The 13,818-nt window shown below is 49.4% G+C and overlaps 1 protein-coding gene across 9 annotated transcripts in view; it reads left to right on the top strand.

Annotated features, from left to right (window-relative positions):
- Positions 1-11,042, top strand: part of IGF2BP2 (insulin like growth factor 2 mRNA binding protein 2) — a 156,693-nt gene extending 145,651 nt beyond the window's left edge. For 5 of the 9 annotated variants that reach the window (XM_045502682.1, XM_045502685.1, XM_045502680.1 and 2 more), the window contains 5 exons: positions 650-766; positions 4,146-4,220; positions 5,618-5,749; positions 7,397-7,510; positions 9,147-11,042. In XM_045502682.1, coding sequence (XP_045358638.1) covers positions 650-766; positions 4,146-4,220; positions 5,618-5,749; positions 7,397-7,510; positions 9,147-9,239 — 531 coding nt within the window. In that variant the 3' untranslated portion in view covers positions 9,240-11,042. The other 4 variants (XM_045502686.1, XM_045502688.1, XM_045502681.1 and 1 more) reach the window with 2 other exon arrangements.
- Positions 11,043-13,818: the final 2,776 nt, after the last annotated feature.

Raw genomic sequence — 13,818 nt, forward strand, 5'->3', positions numbered from 1 at the left:
ATGGGTACATACGAATGATCAAGAGATAAAATTAGGAGGTAGTATTTAGCAAAGAAGAGCATTTCTAAAGGTCTTTGAACAAATGGGGTCATGTCATTCCCACAGACCCCTGTGGGGACGACCCCTGGTCTCTTTGGGCTGTCACCATGTGGCATGGTCACAGCAGGTTTACTTCTCTTCTTTCGAACCTGATGTCACTCTGGTGAAGATACCAGTCGTGGCTACAAGGTGTGCAGAGTTGTTTCCTGTTCTTCTAACAAAGTGCCTCAGGACCCTGTCCTCAGGCCAGGTATATTTAATAACAGTATTGATTTATTGGATAAAGACACAGGAGCGAGCAGTACCTATCACATTTGCATATAACAGAAAGCCTGTGAACAGACAGCTTTCTGAATCCAGCAAATTCAGAGCTGCTCAAGAGGAGTTCCTATTTCGATTGTCATGTAGTGCTCCCTGTGCCCAGGTTTGTTCCTTAGGCCTCACACCTGCAGCTCCTAGGCCGCAGGAGCATCCCATGCACCATTTTGACCATTTCCTTGGGTATTAGGGCTCCCACGGCACACAGCTCGTCGTAGATGCTAGGTACCTGCTGAGTGCCTGATGGAACAACCCAGTGGGAATGATGTCTTGTCTTGTGCTGCCCTTCCAGTACCCAGAGCAGGAGATTGTGAATCTCTTCATCCCGACCCAGGCTGTAGGTGCCATCATTGGGAAGAAGGGGGCGCACATTAAACAGCTGGCTCGATTCGCTGGGGCCTCCATCAAGGTAAAGCTGCTCTCCACAGCCACCTGTTTCCCGCCTTCTTCCATCACCACCTTCCCACCCCATGTGCCTTGTTCCTTCTGCTAGTCCTGAGCAACGCTGCTAGTCCTGAGCAACGCTGACTCCTTCTGGGGACAGACTCCCACAGTATCTGGCAAATTGGCCCTCAAGATTAATCCTATCTGCTCTCATCTTTACCTCTCTCATTCCTTTCTTGCTCAACTAACAACTGAATTAGAAAAATTTCTAGTAACAGACAAGCCAACCCAGTCCTGTTTGGGCTACCATAGTCTTCTTCTTAAGAAGATAAAGCAAAAAAAAAAAAAAAAAAAAAAAAGAAGGAAGGAAGGAAAAAAGGAAGGGAGGAAGGGAGGGAGGGAGGAAAGAAAAAGGCTGAGGGTTTTTTCCCCAACCTAAGGGAGCAGACTTCAGCAGAGCATCATTTTCACTTCGCTGTTATCAGTGCTTTGACGCTTTAATTAGTCTCTCTGCTTCACAAATTCTCAAGAAAGTAGTTTGGATGAAAAACTCTTTGGAAAGTGATAAAATTGTAGGTAAACAAAAGCTGGTATCACAGCTGGACAGGCAGTCCTGGGACTGCACAGAGTGGCTCAGGAAGGAAGGCCCCTTGATTTATGGAAATGGTGGTGAGTGTAGTTACAGACCCACATCCTGCCCCTTCGAGCGCCATGTGAAGAAGCGCCTGAGAAGCTGAAAGGGAAGGATTATTCGACCCTGGTCCTGCTCCAAGCCCAGCTATCGGCTCTGACTCACAGGCAGAATGCTGAGCACGTCCCAAGCCTCATGAAACTCTTTTGAAAACAGAGTTTCCGTTGTTACGTAAAATAATTTGCTACCATGGGACAACCCGGAATTCCGAGAGAGAAGTCTCATGACTTGGAGAGAAAGAATGCTTGCGCTTTCTCCACAAGAAGAGCTGGAATTTCTCCCACAGCAAGTGTGCTGGAGAAAAAGCAAAAACAAAACATTCTGAGTAGTACAGCACAAGAATTGCAGCGAGACCATCAAAGAGTATTATTTGGGCAAATCATTTCCCGTCTCAGGCCTCAGCTCTGTTACCTGCCACGCACAGAGGCTAGGCGGGAGCCCTGAGGTGCGGGCGGACTGCAGCGCAGCACACGGGGGGCCATGGCTTCTAACAGGCTTGTTGCAGCTAAGACCCTAGCCCACATGCCGGCAGCCGTGGCAGGACAGGTAGAGCGTGGAGGACCACTGGGCCGGCTGCCCCCAAGGGCCTTTCCCTGTGTCCAGTCATGTGGCCTGAGATACCGTGCAGGAGACAGAAGGAGATGATTTCCACTCAAAGGGGCTCAAGGGATTATGACATGAAATCCTCTCTTTTTCCCTGGGAAAAGTGGGACTTAGAGACGCCCAGGGACCAGGCCAAGGCACACAAGTGGTAGGACCGGCCCTGACCTCATCGGTTGTGCTGCCCTGTAGTGTGCTGAGCACCACTGGGACTGGCCGGAGCACTTGCTTCCCACTTACTGTTGCCCGTGAGGAACAGGGCCCAGAGGGTTTCACTGAGTGTTGAAGGTCAGGAAGGTAAAGAATACAAGAGCCGACATTTGACCAGGTGATCTGATCTCTGGTCCAGTGTTTTTTCCACCTCAGCAACCTGAGTGCTATACCAGAGTCACTCCCAGCTGGCCTTAGGGAAACTAAGAGAGAGGGCAATCCCTTGGGCTCCACTCCACAGCGTCCCCACCATCCTTCTATGTCCCAGCAAGGTTGAGCAGGGGTGTATCACCTGACTCATGGCCTCTGATGGGCAGACACAGCAGGGCAGGACCAGGGGAACAGAACGGGCTCTGCAGGCTGGCAGTACCCCATTATCCTTTATGCTGCACACAACATCCTGCTTCTCCAGCCGCTGCCTTCTTTCCCAATCCCTGCCTGTCTCCATAGCAGTAGAGGAGAGAAAACCACAGAAGCCAAGTATTGGTGAGAGAAGCTTTCTACTTTTAAAAATCAGACCTGGCTTTGTTATTTTCAACAGGACTGAAAGCATTTTCTCTAAAGCAAAATGGATAATCTCACTCTAAAGAACCCTCCATTCCTGCTTTGCCTGTCTTCAGAGACCACAGCTACAGGCACAGGGAGATGTTCCCAGGGCAGGGAGAGAGCTGTACACTTATATGTGGGAGCTGAGTGCTGGCAGGGGCTGGGTTGAGGTGAGGTCGGGAAGATAACACCCCAAGATGCCTTGGTTACAGACAACAACTGGGCTCCCGTCACTCTGCCCTGCAGAGCATCCGGCAGGCTTCAGAATGCCACACAAATCTCCTGAGCCTTACTCCAGCCCCTTCTCACCCTGGGATCTCGGCAGTCACCTCCCCTCCGGGTCCTGTTTGTTTCAGTGGTAAAACAGCATTCTCCTTCCTGGTGCTCTTGAGGGAGTTTGCCGGTGGAATGTCATTCCAAAGCTGCAGGAGCACACGAGTAGCTCTTGGACTGCTGGTCTTGGCTGGTGAATGTCAGACAGTTGTACTAACCTCACGCTTGACTCATTCCTAAATGGTGTACCCTTAACTTATTTTAAATTAACTTTAGTTTTGCTACACTGTTTTCATTTTCAAAGCTACCTTAATGATTTTCAGAATAAGGCAGGGTATGCAGAAAAGAATATAAAATGAGTCTAACGACAACAACAACAAAAAATCATGCTTGCTTGGTCTGTCATTGAGTTGTGTTACAAGAGAACTCAGAATCACAAATAGAGCAGATAGACTCACAAATAGAAGGCAGCATTGAGCTTGCCAGATTTCACCTCCAAATTTCACAGATGAGGACATGGAGGCCGGAGAGGGGAGGGATTTGCAGAGCAGACACTGGGACCAGGGTGACCTCATCCTTGCTCTGGTGCTGTCACACTTGGTTCCTGTGCCGTGGAGGAGCTGGTCCTGGCCACTCATGCTCTAGCTCAACTCTCCCTTGCAGCCAGTTGCCTCTGTGAGCTGAGAACTAGAACCAGGGGCACCTTTCCTGCAAGTTGGCTCCACAGTAGTGCCTCTGTGGACTTAGCCCTTACCCCCTCAGGGCCCTGGGTGGGCTGGTTGAGCCTACACCTCCTTCTTCCTCCTAGAGCTCTTGACTCCCTTGGCTCAGTAAAAGGAGGCCAGTCATTGCAGGTGCTCAGGGCAGGGACGGGCAGGAACTCCTTGCACTGCTTCCAAGTCTGCCTGGATGGTCAAAGACCCAAATTTGATACTGGGCACTATGGTGGTATCTTCCTAAGACCCAGAGTGAAAGCAGCAGTTGCAAAGGCAGAAACCACACCATAATCCCTTGCTAGTATGTGAGAGGGGACTGGGGACCACAGCCTGGCAGCAGCATTTTCCTCTTGCCTTGTAAACTGCAGATTGCCCCGGCGGAAGGTCCAGATGTCAGCGAAAGAATGGTCATCATCACCGGCCCACCTGAAGCCCAGTTCAAGGTCAGTGCCAGGGGCCACCTCAGCCCTGCAGTAGCTAAGGGCCTTTAGCAGGTGGTGGCCATCTCAGACGCATGTTCAAGACTTCTTTGCAAGGCCCAGCCTCGATTTTTCTTCTTGCTGCTGCTCACTAGTCTCAGACTCATGCTGTCTTGCCTACCTCCAGGTTGTTCCCTGGAGCTCTGCTTCCTGGAGCACTCCTTCCCTTCTCTCTCATGGAAATGTAGATTGTCAGTGCCTAGTTCAAATGACACTCCTCTGGGCTATCTCTGACCCCTTAGCCACAGTTTTGAGGATAAGTGTCTCAGACTCCTTTAGTATTTTATACCCTTCAAGCTGTGGGGGCATAACCATGGGGTGTAAGGGGAAAGAGCAGTAGCTTGTTGGGAGTTTGGTCGGATGCATTTTGTTTTTGCCCTTTTTTCTCCCCTGGGAAAATTATAAATTGAGTTTTCTAAAAGAAACATATTTATAAAAGTATAGTCCTTATCATTAAAAATACTGAAAATTTGAGAAAACATTAACACATGTGAAAACATTTAAGAAAAATAGCCTTTCAGCTCATGAGTGGATAAACAAAATGTGATCTATGCACTCAGTAAGAAATTAGTCAGCCATGAAAAGGAGCAAAATTCTGATGTATGCTACAGCATGGATAAACCTAGAAAACACTGCATGAAGTGAAAGAAGACAGACACAAAAGGCCGCATATTATGAGAGTCCCTTTATACGAAATGTCCAGCAAAGGTAAATCCAGAGACAGAAAGTAGGGGCTGGGGAAGGGATGAATGGGGACTGCCTGCTAGGTATGGAGTTTTGCTCCGGGGGACTGGGATGGAGATGTCCTGAATAGTGGTACTGGCTGCTTAATGTAGTGAATACACAGTAAACTCCTGGACTGTATACTTCAAAATGATGAATTTTAGGCTGTAAGAATTATATCTCAATTGTTAAAGTTTTTTTGTTTTTTTGTCTTAAACCGTAATGTCTCAGCTTCCCTGGCTGGAGTTAAGACATCAGAAAGCATCCCCAGTCACCACCTACCTCGCCTCCATCCTTTTGTAACCCGGGGTCTAAACATACCACGATGGGAGGAAGTTAAGAGTCCCCTGGACAGGTTCATTCAGCCAGGCGTTCGTAGGTGCTGTGGATAAGGGAACTAAGACCTAGTTCTGCCCCATCACCACCACCCCCGGCCCCACACACAAGCTTCCAAGAGGCAGCGGTCAGGTACGTTCCTTGAGTGTGGCAGGAACAGCCAGGTCTCTGAAGGAGGGAAGCAGGATACACAGCTCCCCCGTGGTGGCCCCAGTGAATTCGGGGCTGGGGGTGTGCAGGCCTGGGCTCCCCGGCCGGTTCTGGCAGCAGCACGGCGAAGCGGTCACGCCTTGCTCTCTCAGGCCCAGGGGCGGATCTTTGGGAAACTGAAGGAAGAAAACTTCTTTAACCCCAAAGAAGAGGTGAAGCTGGAAGCGCACATCAGAGTGCCCTCTTCTACAGCTGGCCGGGTGATCGGCAAGGGCGGCAAAACCGTAAGTTTGCTCTGAGCTGGCTTCATCTCCTGGGCCCATTCCCTGCCCCAGCCTGACCCGATTTCCTTGAGACCCCCACTGGCTCTGGAAGGACATTCTTCCAGAGCCGAGGGCCCCGAATCCGTGGTACTGGGCCAGGCCACCAAAAACACCAGGGTTCTGTGCCTAGAAATAGGACATCTCAGCTACATGCTGGGAAGTGAAGGTCCTCCCCGAAGAGGAGGAGGCTGCCTCCTGCCCCCTTTAAACCCACACAAAACAGCAGGAAAACACTAGGGAATAGAGCTCCACCCAGTGTATACCTACTTAGCAGACTGTCATCTTCTCTAAATTCACATTCGGAAGCCTGCAGGGTCTGGTGTCCTACACTCTCCCCTCACTTTTCAAACTTTCCATCCTGCAGATTCTGTCTTCTGGCTCTTTCCCAAACCTGCCCACCTGTTACAAGGGAGCTAGGTTAGCAACTGCGTGGTGGGTAAAAAAGGAAATACTTTAAAACAAAAAACAAAAAGCAATGAAGGTTTTCAACATGAAGGTGGCAGCAACACAAAGTAATTTGAAAAGTGCCAGAGGATCGATTCTGAAGCCTGTAGGAATGAGCAGATAGTTCTGTCAGACACAGAAGTGATCTAGAACGTGACTTACGTGGTGGGGATATGACCCCGAGAGCCCATGCACACCAGCAAGGTGACAGTGTTGAGTGGCAGGAATTTGAGGGATCTCTAGAGTTGTATGTGTGTGCACGTGCACACGCCTGCTATTTTCTTTACACAGAAATTCTTACTAAGGACTCAAAGCCAAGTTCTACATACAGTGAGTCACCTTTATACAAAAGAAGAAAGTTGAATGGTTTGTGGATTACTCCCCACATCCAGGAATGTGACCAGTATCAGAGGGCACACACCAGCTCTAGGCCGCTTGGGATGCCCTAGGCAAGAGAGAGCAAATGGCCCATGGGGGATTAGACTCCTGAGCCCTTTGATCTCCTATTTGGTCGTTTTAGAACCTGTCAGTGAATTCTGTTCATCAAGCCAACACTGCCCCCCAGAGACTGTGAGCTGTCCACCGGGCCTTGCAGACCCCACCTGTGTGTTCAGCACCCTGCCAGGGCCTGGGGTGAACCCCGGGCAGTGTTGGCTTGTTGAGGCTGGTGAGGAGGAGCACCAGAGTGCAGGAGGTGGGCTGCAGGTGAGGGAGAGCAGCACGGGCTGGCCACTTCCCGCAGGTGACCGGCACGGAACTGGAGTGGCAGGGAGAAAAGGTAACAATCCAGCGGCTGAAGCAGCCTAAGTAGGACTCGGAGGCAGGGATGAAAATGAAGAGCGGGCACCAGAGCAAGGTCTGATTAGAAAGGAAAGTTTACTTTGGTGATTTTCCTTCCTTGGTGCTGGGAGAGCCTGGGTCACTGCAAGCATGTGCAGGAACCACACCGCGGAGACTCCAGAATAAGAATTCAGCCCCAAAAGGAGCTCCAGGCAGTCGGAGGCTGGACCCTCCCTGGGCCTCCCATTGATCCCATGTGATCAGGGACTGGGAAGCCCCCGGACATGTTCTAGACTGAAGGAAAGGAGAATAGCCTCTAGCTGCCTTGCCCTCCAGCACGCCCCTCTCCCACTGCCTCCTGACCCCGCTTTTCTCCCTTCACAGGTGAACGAACTGCAGAACTTAACCAGTGCAGAAGTCATCGTGCCTCGTGACCAAACGCCGGATGAAAATGAGGAAGTGATCGTCAGAATTATCGGGCACTTCTTTGCTAGCCAGGTACCTGTGCTGTGAGGGTCTGGTCTCTCGTGCCAGTCTCTTTTCAGTTCTGAGCTACTGGTGGCCTGTTGGGTTGGCCGTGCCCTGCACACACACCCCACGACAGATGGAACCTCTACCTGGCTCTACAGGGCAGGGGAAATTGTTCCACACCTTCTCAGCCCTGCTCTCCCCCAGGCATGCTAGGGGAGCTTGAGGAAGAGGCTAGCACTTTGAAGTCAAGCCAAGCACATCTCAAGCCCCCTGAAATGCTAAAGCATAAGGTCTCCCCTTCCTCTGCCGTCTCCTCAGGCCTCAGTCACCACGTTCCCCTGGTGGGAACTACATACCAGGCAAGGACCCTGCCTCAGGGTGCCCCAGTCAGGCTTTGAGTGCCAGAATTCTACTGTTAAGAGTTAAACATGCTCATTGCTGGAGACCTTCATTTCTCTGCTGTCCTTCTCCATCTCACCATGACATGCCCCGTCAGAGCACAGGGCCACTTCTGTTTCATTCAGAAGGACCAGTGACTCGGCATCATGTACTCCTGGTTATTTTTGACGCCTTTATATACATACATTTATATACATACATATTATATACATAACATACATTTATTTATTGAGACAGAGAGAGAATCCATGTGTGTGGGAGGGAGGGGCAGAGAGAGGGAATCCCAAGCAGGCTCCACACCATTGGAGCAGAGCCCAACAAAGGGCTTGAACTCATGAACCAAGAGATCATGACCTGAGCTGAAAGTAAGAGTCGGACGCTTAATTGACTGAGCCACCCAGGCGCCCCTCTTTTTGATGCTTTTTGTTGTTTGGGTGTGGGGATAGAGCAGTCCCAGTCCTTGCTCTAAACCATTGAGGGCGGTCAAAGCTTACACTAAAGCCTTGTCTGAGCGCTCCACTTGTTCTCCCAAAGCCACGCCAGGGGACCTGTGTGGGCAAGGCACTTGCACACAGCTGCTCTCCCGTGCCCCTTCCTCCAGCCAGAGCCCCGGCCACACCTCCCTCTTCTGCCGTTGTGTCCCAGCTCCTCAGGTGCCCTGGGAATGTGTGTGAACTGCCACATTCTCACAGGCGTGCAGCCTCAGGGTTCTCCCTGCACTGGAGTACTAGGGTGGGGTGAGGGGTCAGGTTTGGGCTCACGTGTTTTCTTTAGTGCAGGATAGAGTGTCTGGGCCAGTTTCTCACTTCTTCCTCGTCCCATTTCTTGTCCATCTTTCCCAGCATCACACTCGTGTTCTTCCTAGTGACTCCAGAAAGGTGGGGGTGGGGGGGGGGGAGGGAAGGGTTAAAGCTGCCATGTGTATAGTGGGAGGGGGATTGCTGTCTGACCTCCATGAGGCCCCCTCCTCACTGGTTCCCTGGCTCTGCTTGGCTTATCTGTCCATCAGCCACTTGGAAGCTTCTGGGCTCCCATCTCCTTATTCTACACCCAGTTGCCTTAAAGTAGGGGTGGGGGGAACCCTGCCACTTTAGGCAGAAAAAGCCCCCGGAGTGAGGGCCTCAGCGGGTAGACAACAGTTTTCTGAGCTTCCCACTTCCTTTCCCCAAGTCCCAACCCCACCCTCCCACCTCCCGACCCCCACTGCTTGTCCTCAGAACCGGGTTCCTTTTTCTCCCCTGTCCCCTCCTCTCCCTTGCTGCAGACTGCACAGCGCAAGATCAGGGAAATTGTACAACAGGTGAAGCAGCAGGAGCAGAAATATCCTCAGGGAGTCGCCTCACAGCGCAGCAAGTGAGGCTCCCACAGGCACCAGCAAAACAACGGATGAATGTAGCCCTTCCAACACCTGACAGAATGAGACCAAACACAGCCAGCCAGCTCGGGAGCAAACCAAAGACCATCCTGAGGAATGAGAAGTCTGCGGAGGCACCGGGGACTCTGCAGAGGCCCTGAGAATCCCAGGGGCCAGGAGGATGGTGGGAGGTCAGACCGGGTCCCTGCCCGGCCTCCTGCCTCCCCCAGGGCCTCTGCAGGCTTCCCAGCCATCCACTGCACCATCCACTCGGATCTCTCCTTACCTCCTACAACGCTATCCCTTTTAGTTGAACTAACATAGGTGAACGTGTTCAAAGCAAAGCAAAATTCACACCCTTTTCTTTTTGTGGAAATTGTCTCTGTACATGTGTGTACATATTAGAAGGGAAAAGATGTTAAGATATGTGGCCTGTGGGTTACACAGGGTGCCTGCAGCGTTAATATATTTTAGAAATAATATATCAAATAACTCAACTAACTCCAGGTTTTAATCAATTATTAATTTTTTTTTTCTTTTTAAAGAGAAAGCAGGCTTTTCTAGACTTTAAAGAATCAAGTCGTTCTTTGGGAGGTCTAATGGTTTAGTAAGGAGCTTCGAGACCACCCACACAAATTCACCCGAGGGGAATCTCGGAAGGACACTCACAGCAGTTCTGGACCACCTGTGTATGTCAACAGAAGGGATACCGTCTCTCTGAAGAGGAAACTCTGTCTCTCTTCATCCCTGTCTAGCTCACACACCCATTTCTCTTTGCTTCACAGGTTTTAAACTGGTTTTTTGCATACTGCTATATAATTCTCTGTCTCTCTCTGTTTATCTCTCCCCTACCTTCTCTCCCTCCCCTTCTTTTCCATCCCCATTCTTTTTAATTCCCTCATCCCTCTTTCTCAATTCCCAGTATCTACGCACCCCCCCAGGCAAAGCAGTGCTCTGAGTATCACATCACACAAAAGGAACAAAAGCGAAACACACAAACCAGCCTCAACTTACACTTGGTTACTCAAAAGAACAAGAGTCAATGGTACTTGTCCTAGCATTTTGGAAGAAGAAAACAGGAACCCATCAAACCAACCAACCAAACAAAGAAAAATTCCACAAAGAAAGAATGTATTTTGTCTTTTTACATTTTGGTGTATAAGCCATCAATATTCAGCGAAATGATTTCTTTCTTTAAAAAAAAAAAAAAAATGGAGGAAAATAGCAATTTACACGAGGTCGTTGGCCCAGGGCGTTAAATTTACAGATTTTTTTAAACGAGAAAAACACACAAAAAAAGCTACCTCAGGTGTTTTTTACCTCAGCACCTTGCTCTTGTGTTTCCCTTAGAGATTTTGTAAAACTGATAGTTGGAGCATTTTTTTATTTTTTTAATAAAAATGAGTTGGAAAAAAAATAAGATATCAACTGCCAGCCTGGAGAAGGTGACAGTCCAAGTGTGCAACAGCTGTTCTGAATTGTCTTCCGCTAGCCAAGAACCTATATGGCCTTCTTTTGGACAAACCTTGAAAATGTTTATTAAAAAACAAAAAAAAAACAAAAAAAAAAGATGACAAAGAAAAACAGAGAGAGAAAATATTGGAGATGTCCTGAATTTCAATAGGGTACGCGCCATTAGGGCTTTTTGCGCTAAAGGATGAACATGTACTGGTTTATGTGAACAAGCCATTTTACCACCAGACTGCAATGCCAGTTTCCTCTACTGCAAACAGTGTTCTGTGACAAAAACAAAAAACAAAAACAAACAAACAAAAAAAAAAAATGAAATATATCCAGCTAACAAGATCCTGGTGTCTTGGTCTCTTATTTTACTAAGCATTGCCTGTCCTGAAGTGTCAGCAGAATTCCAGCTCTGAAGGACTTAGGGGAATGGGCAGCCATACTGAGGAGGCAGGCTTCTCCAGGGCACTTTCTGGAAGAAGCTTAACTAAGCCAGTGGTGCTTAAAGTGTGGCCCCCAACTGGCAACATCAGTATCACCTGGGAACTTGCTGGAAATGCAGATTCTTGGGGTCCACCTTGAATCAGGAATTCGGAGGGGCCCCTCAGTCTGCTTCAGCAAGCCCTCTGGTTGATTCCTGTGTATGCTAGAGGTTGACAGCCATGGAACTGGAGGGACGGACTGGCTGCGTGTCAAGGTAGGTAAGGCCAGCCCCTAGCTTTAGGGAACTGTAAACCTGGCCAGCACGGAGTTGATTTTCATGTGGGGGAGTGCGAGAGCATAAAATGGCTGACAATTCAAGGGAAGAGGTAGTCATCCCTCCCCAGAAGCCTAAATTGTTAAGTATTCCAGGAGATCAGACAGGCAGGGGTAACGTTGGATTGGAGGGCGGGGGGTGCGCTGTACTGGACACATGAACGTGTTGTGAAAAGGTTGGAGGGAACGGCCCTGCTCCGTTTATGAGCCTTCGTTCCTAGACCTGTGGCGTCTACTAGAAATGGATGCTAGCAGTCCAAGCAATCTTAGGAATTGCGGTGAAACTTGACTGCCAGTGGGGGTCAGTCAGGCTTTTGGGGGTGATTGTCCAGGGCACAGCAAGGACAGGTGGAGGGGAGCTGATGGGACTGCAGAATAGCCACGTCCCCCTTGCAACAAACTTCGAGGGCTCTCGAATCACTTAAAATTTGTTCCTCACTGATGTCCTGTCCCCATTCCCCACTGTCTCAGAATTCCAATTTCTGTGATGCTGTTTGTACTTTTAAAGTTTCTGGCACAACGATGCCAGCTGATCCTCTCCCTGCTATGGCTGGCAGGCATACAGGTAGGAACAGACTGTCCATTCCTGTGGCTCCACCATCCCTCCTCCTCCATTTCAGACTCCAGCCATTGCCCTCTCAGAGGGAGAAATCAACCACAGGTTGACGAGAGAAGCCACGCGTGCGAGAGAAGCCACGCGGTTATTTCTGAAAGCTGTGCCCTGGGTTGAGGGGTCCTTCTTAGATGAACAGAGAAACAGCACATTTAAAGGGCTTTAAATATAAGCCCACGGGCCTGGTAACCATTCCATCAAGATGAGAAATCAGGGTGAGAGAAGACACAGGAACCTCCAAAATGCACTCTTAGCTCTACTTCTCTGGTTGCATTCCTTGGCCTTTAAAATTGCAGGTGGCACAATCTGAGTTTTAACTCTAGTTCCTAAACTGCCCGTTTGCACAATCGTCCCCGAACACGTGAGAGAAAGACAGGGAAAGGAGTCCTGAGGTGATGCCTGCCCTGCCCTGGTACAAAGCACCCGGAAGTTGTCCTGGGGTCACAGAAATGAAGGGGAGGTCACATGGAGAGGCAGAAGACAAGAAGGAGACAGCTGGCCTGGTTCCTAAGCAAGAATGTTCTCCCCACAACCCATTTTCTGAGAACCCCAGTGCTGGATGAAATGCTGTCCCACCTTCCTGTAAATAACAGCTTTGCGGGTGTGTACTGGACCCTGATGAAGTAAATGCTCGCCAAATGGGCGTGAGCTCAGACTGTTGCAAACTTTGTATCCATTTCTTTGAATCCCAGACTTCCTGTCTTGACAAGTCCTGACATCCCAGAAAGTCCTAATTGCATGATTTTATGCAAAATAAAGGACAGTTGTTAAATGGAGACTTAATAACAGAGGGGTTTCTTCATTAGCCTGCACTCGAAAAGCGCTCCCCCCACTCCATTGTCTTGAATCGAACCTCTTTAAAACCCATGACCCATAGTGGTTTTGAAGGTACTAGCATCTCCCTAGACTGGGTGAGTAGCCTTGAACATCCCTTCTGCCCTGGTTACATTTCCCTCTAACTAGGCTTCTAGGTGTTCTTGTTTCCTCCAGCATGGAGCTCTGGAAAAGGATGACAAAGATTGGTTGCAAATTAGCAGAGGGGTCCGGCATGGAGGGGGAGCTTAAAAACAGGAAAAGAAGAACCCAAAGAAAAGTTTGGAGGGGTTTTGACAAAGAATCAAAGGAAGTGATTAGCCTAGGACAGAAGGAAGGCATCCTGACAAGACAAGAGGTGAGGAGTGGAGAAAACACGGACTTCTAAGGGAATAACCTGGCACCAAGTGAGGATGTGAGCGACTCAGTGACTCAGCAGACTGGTGGGATGAGGACGCGAAGAGTATGAAAAAGAATTGGGCCTCATCTTATTCCTACACCTCTGGGGAAAGATGCGGGCAACAGCGGTGGGCCCAGGCTAACAATGAGAGAAGCCCACAGTGTATATTTTGAGAGACTAGCCTAGCCTGGTGTACGCGCATCAAGATCTCTGTCTTAAGGCCTCCGGAGGTTTCTTTGGCCTGCTAAGCACACGCGTCTAGTAATACTATTAGCATATCCCCCAGTCAGTTGTCACTGCTGCCTTTTATTTCCTTTCTACATTCCCCTTAAGGTGCTGCTGAATCGGAATTTAAAACTTTCCCCATATGCAGGTTAATTTTCTATTCTAGCTCCCATCAGCCACAGAGTCACTGTCTTTCTAGAGGCCGGGATTGCTCTTAATAACTCTTCCTCTCTCAGAAACAGCAGGCAAGAGCAGGATACCTCGTAGAACAAAATTATATTCTACCTTGATCTCAGTACCCTCTGTAGTCTTTT

The sequence above is a fragment of the Leopardus geoffroyi genome, chromosome C2, assembly GCF_018350155.1.
Source record: "Leopardus geoffroyi isolate Oge1 chromosome C2, O.geoffroyi_Oge1_pat1.0, whole genome shotgun sequence".
In the NCBI taxonomy this organism is placed as follows: domain Eukaryota; kingdom Metazoa; phylum Chordata; class Mammalia; order Carnivora; family Felidae; genus Leopardus; species Leopardus geoffroyi.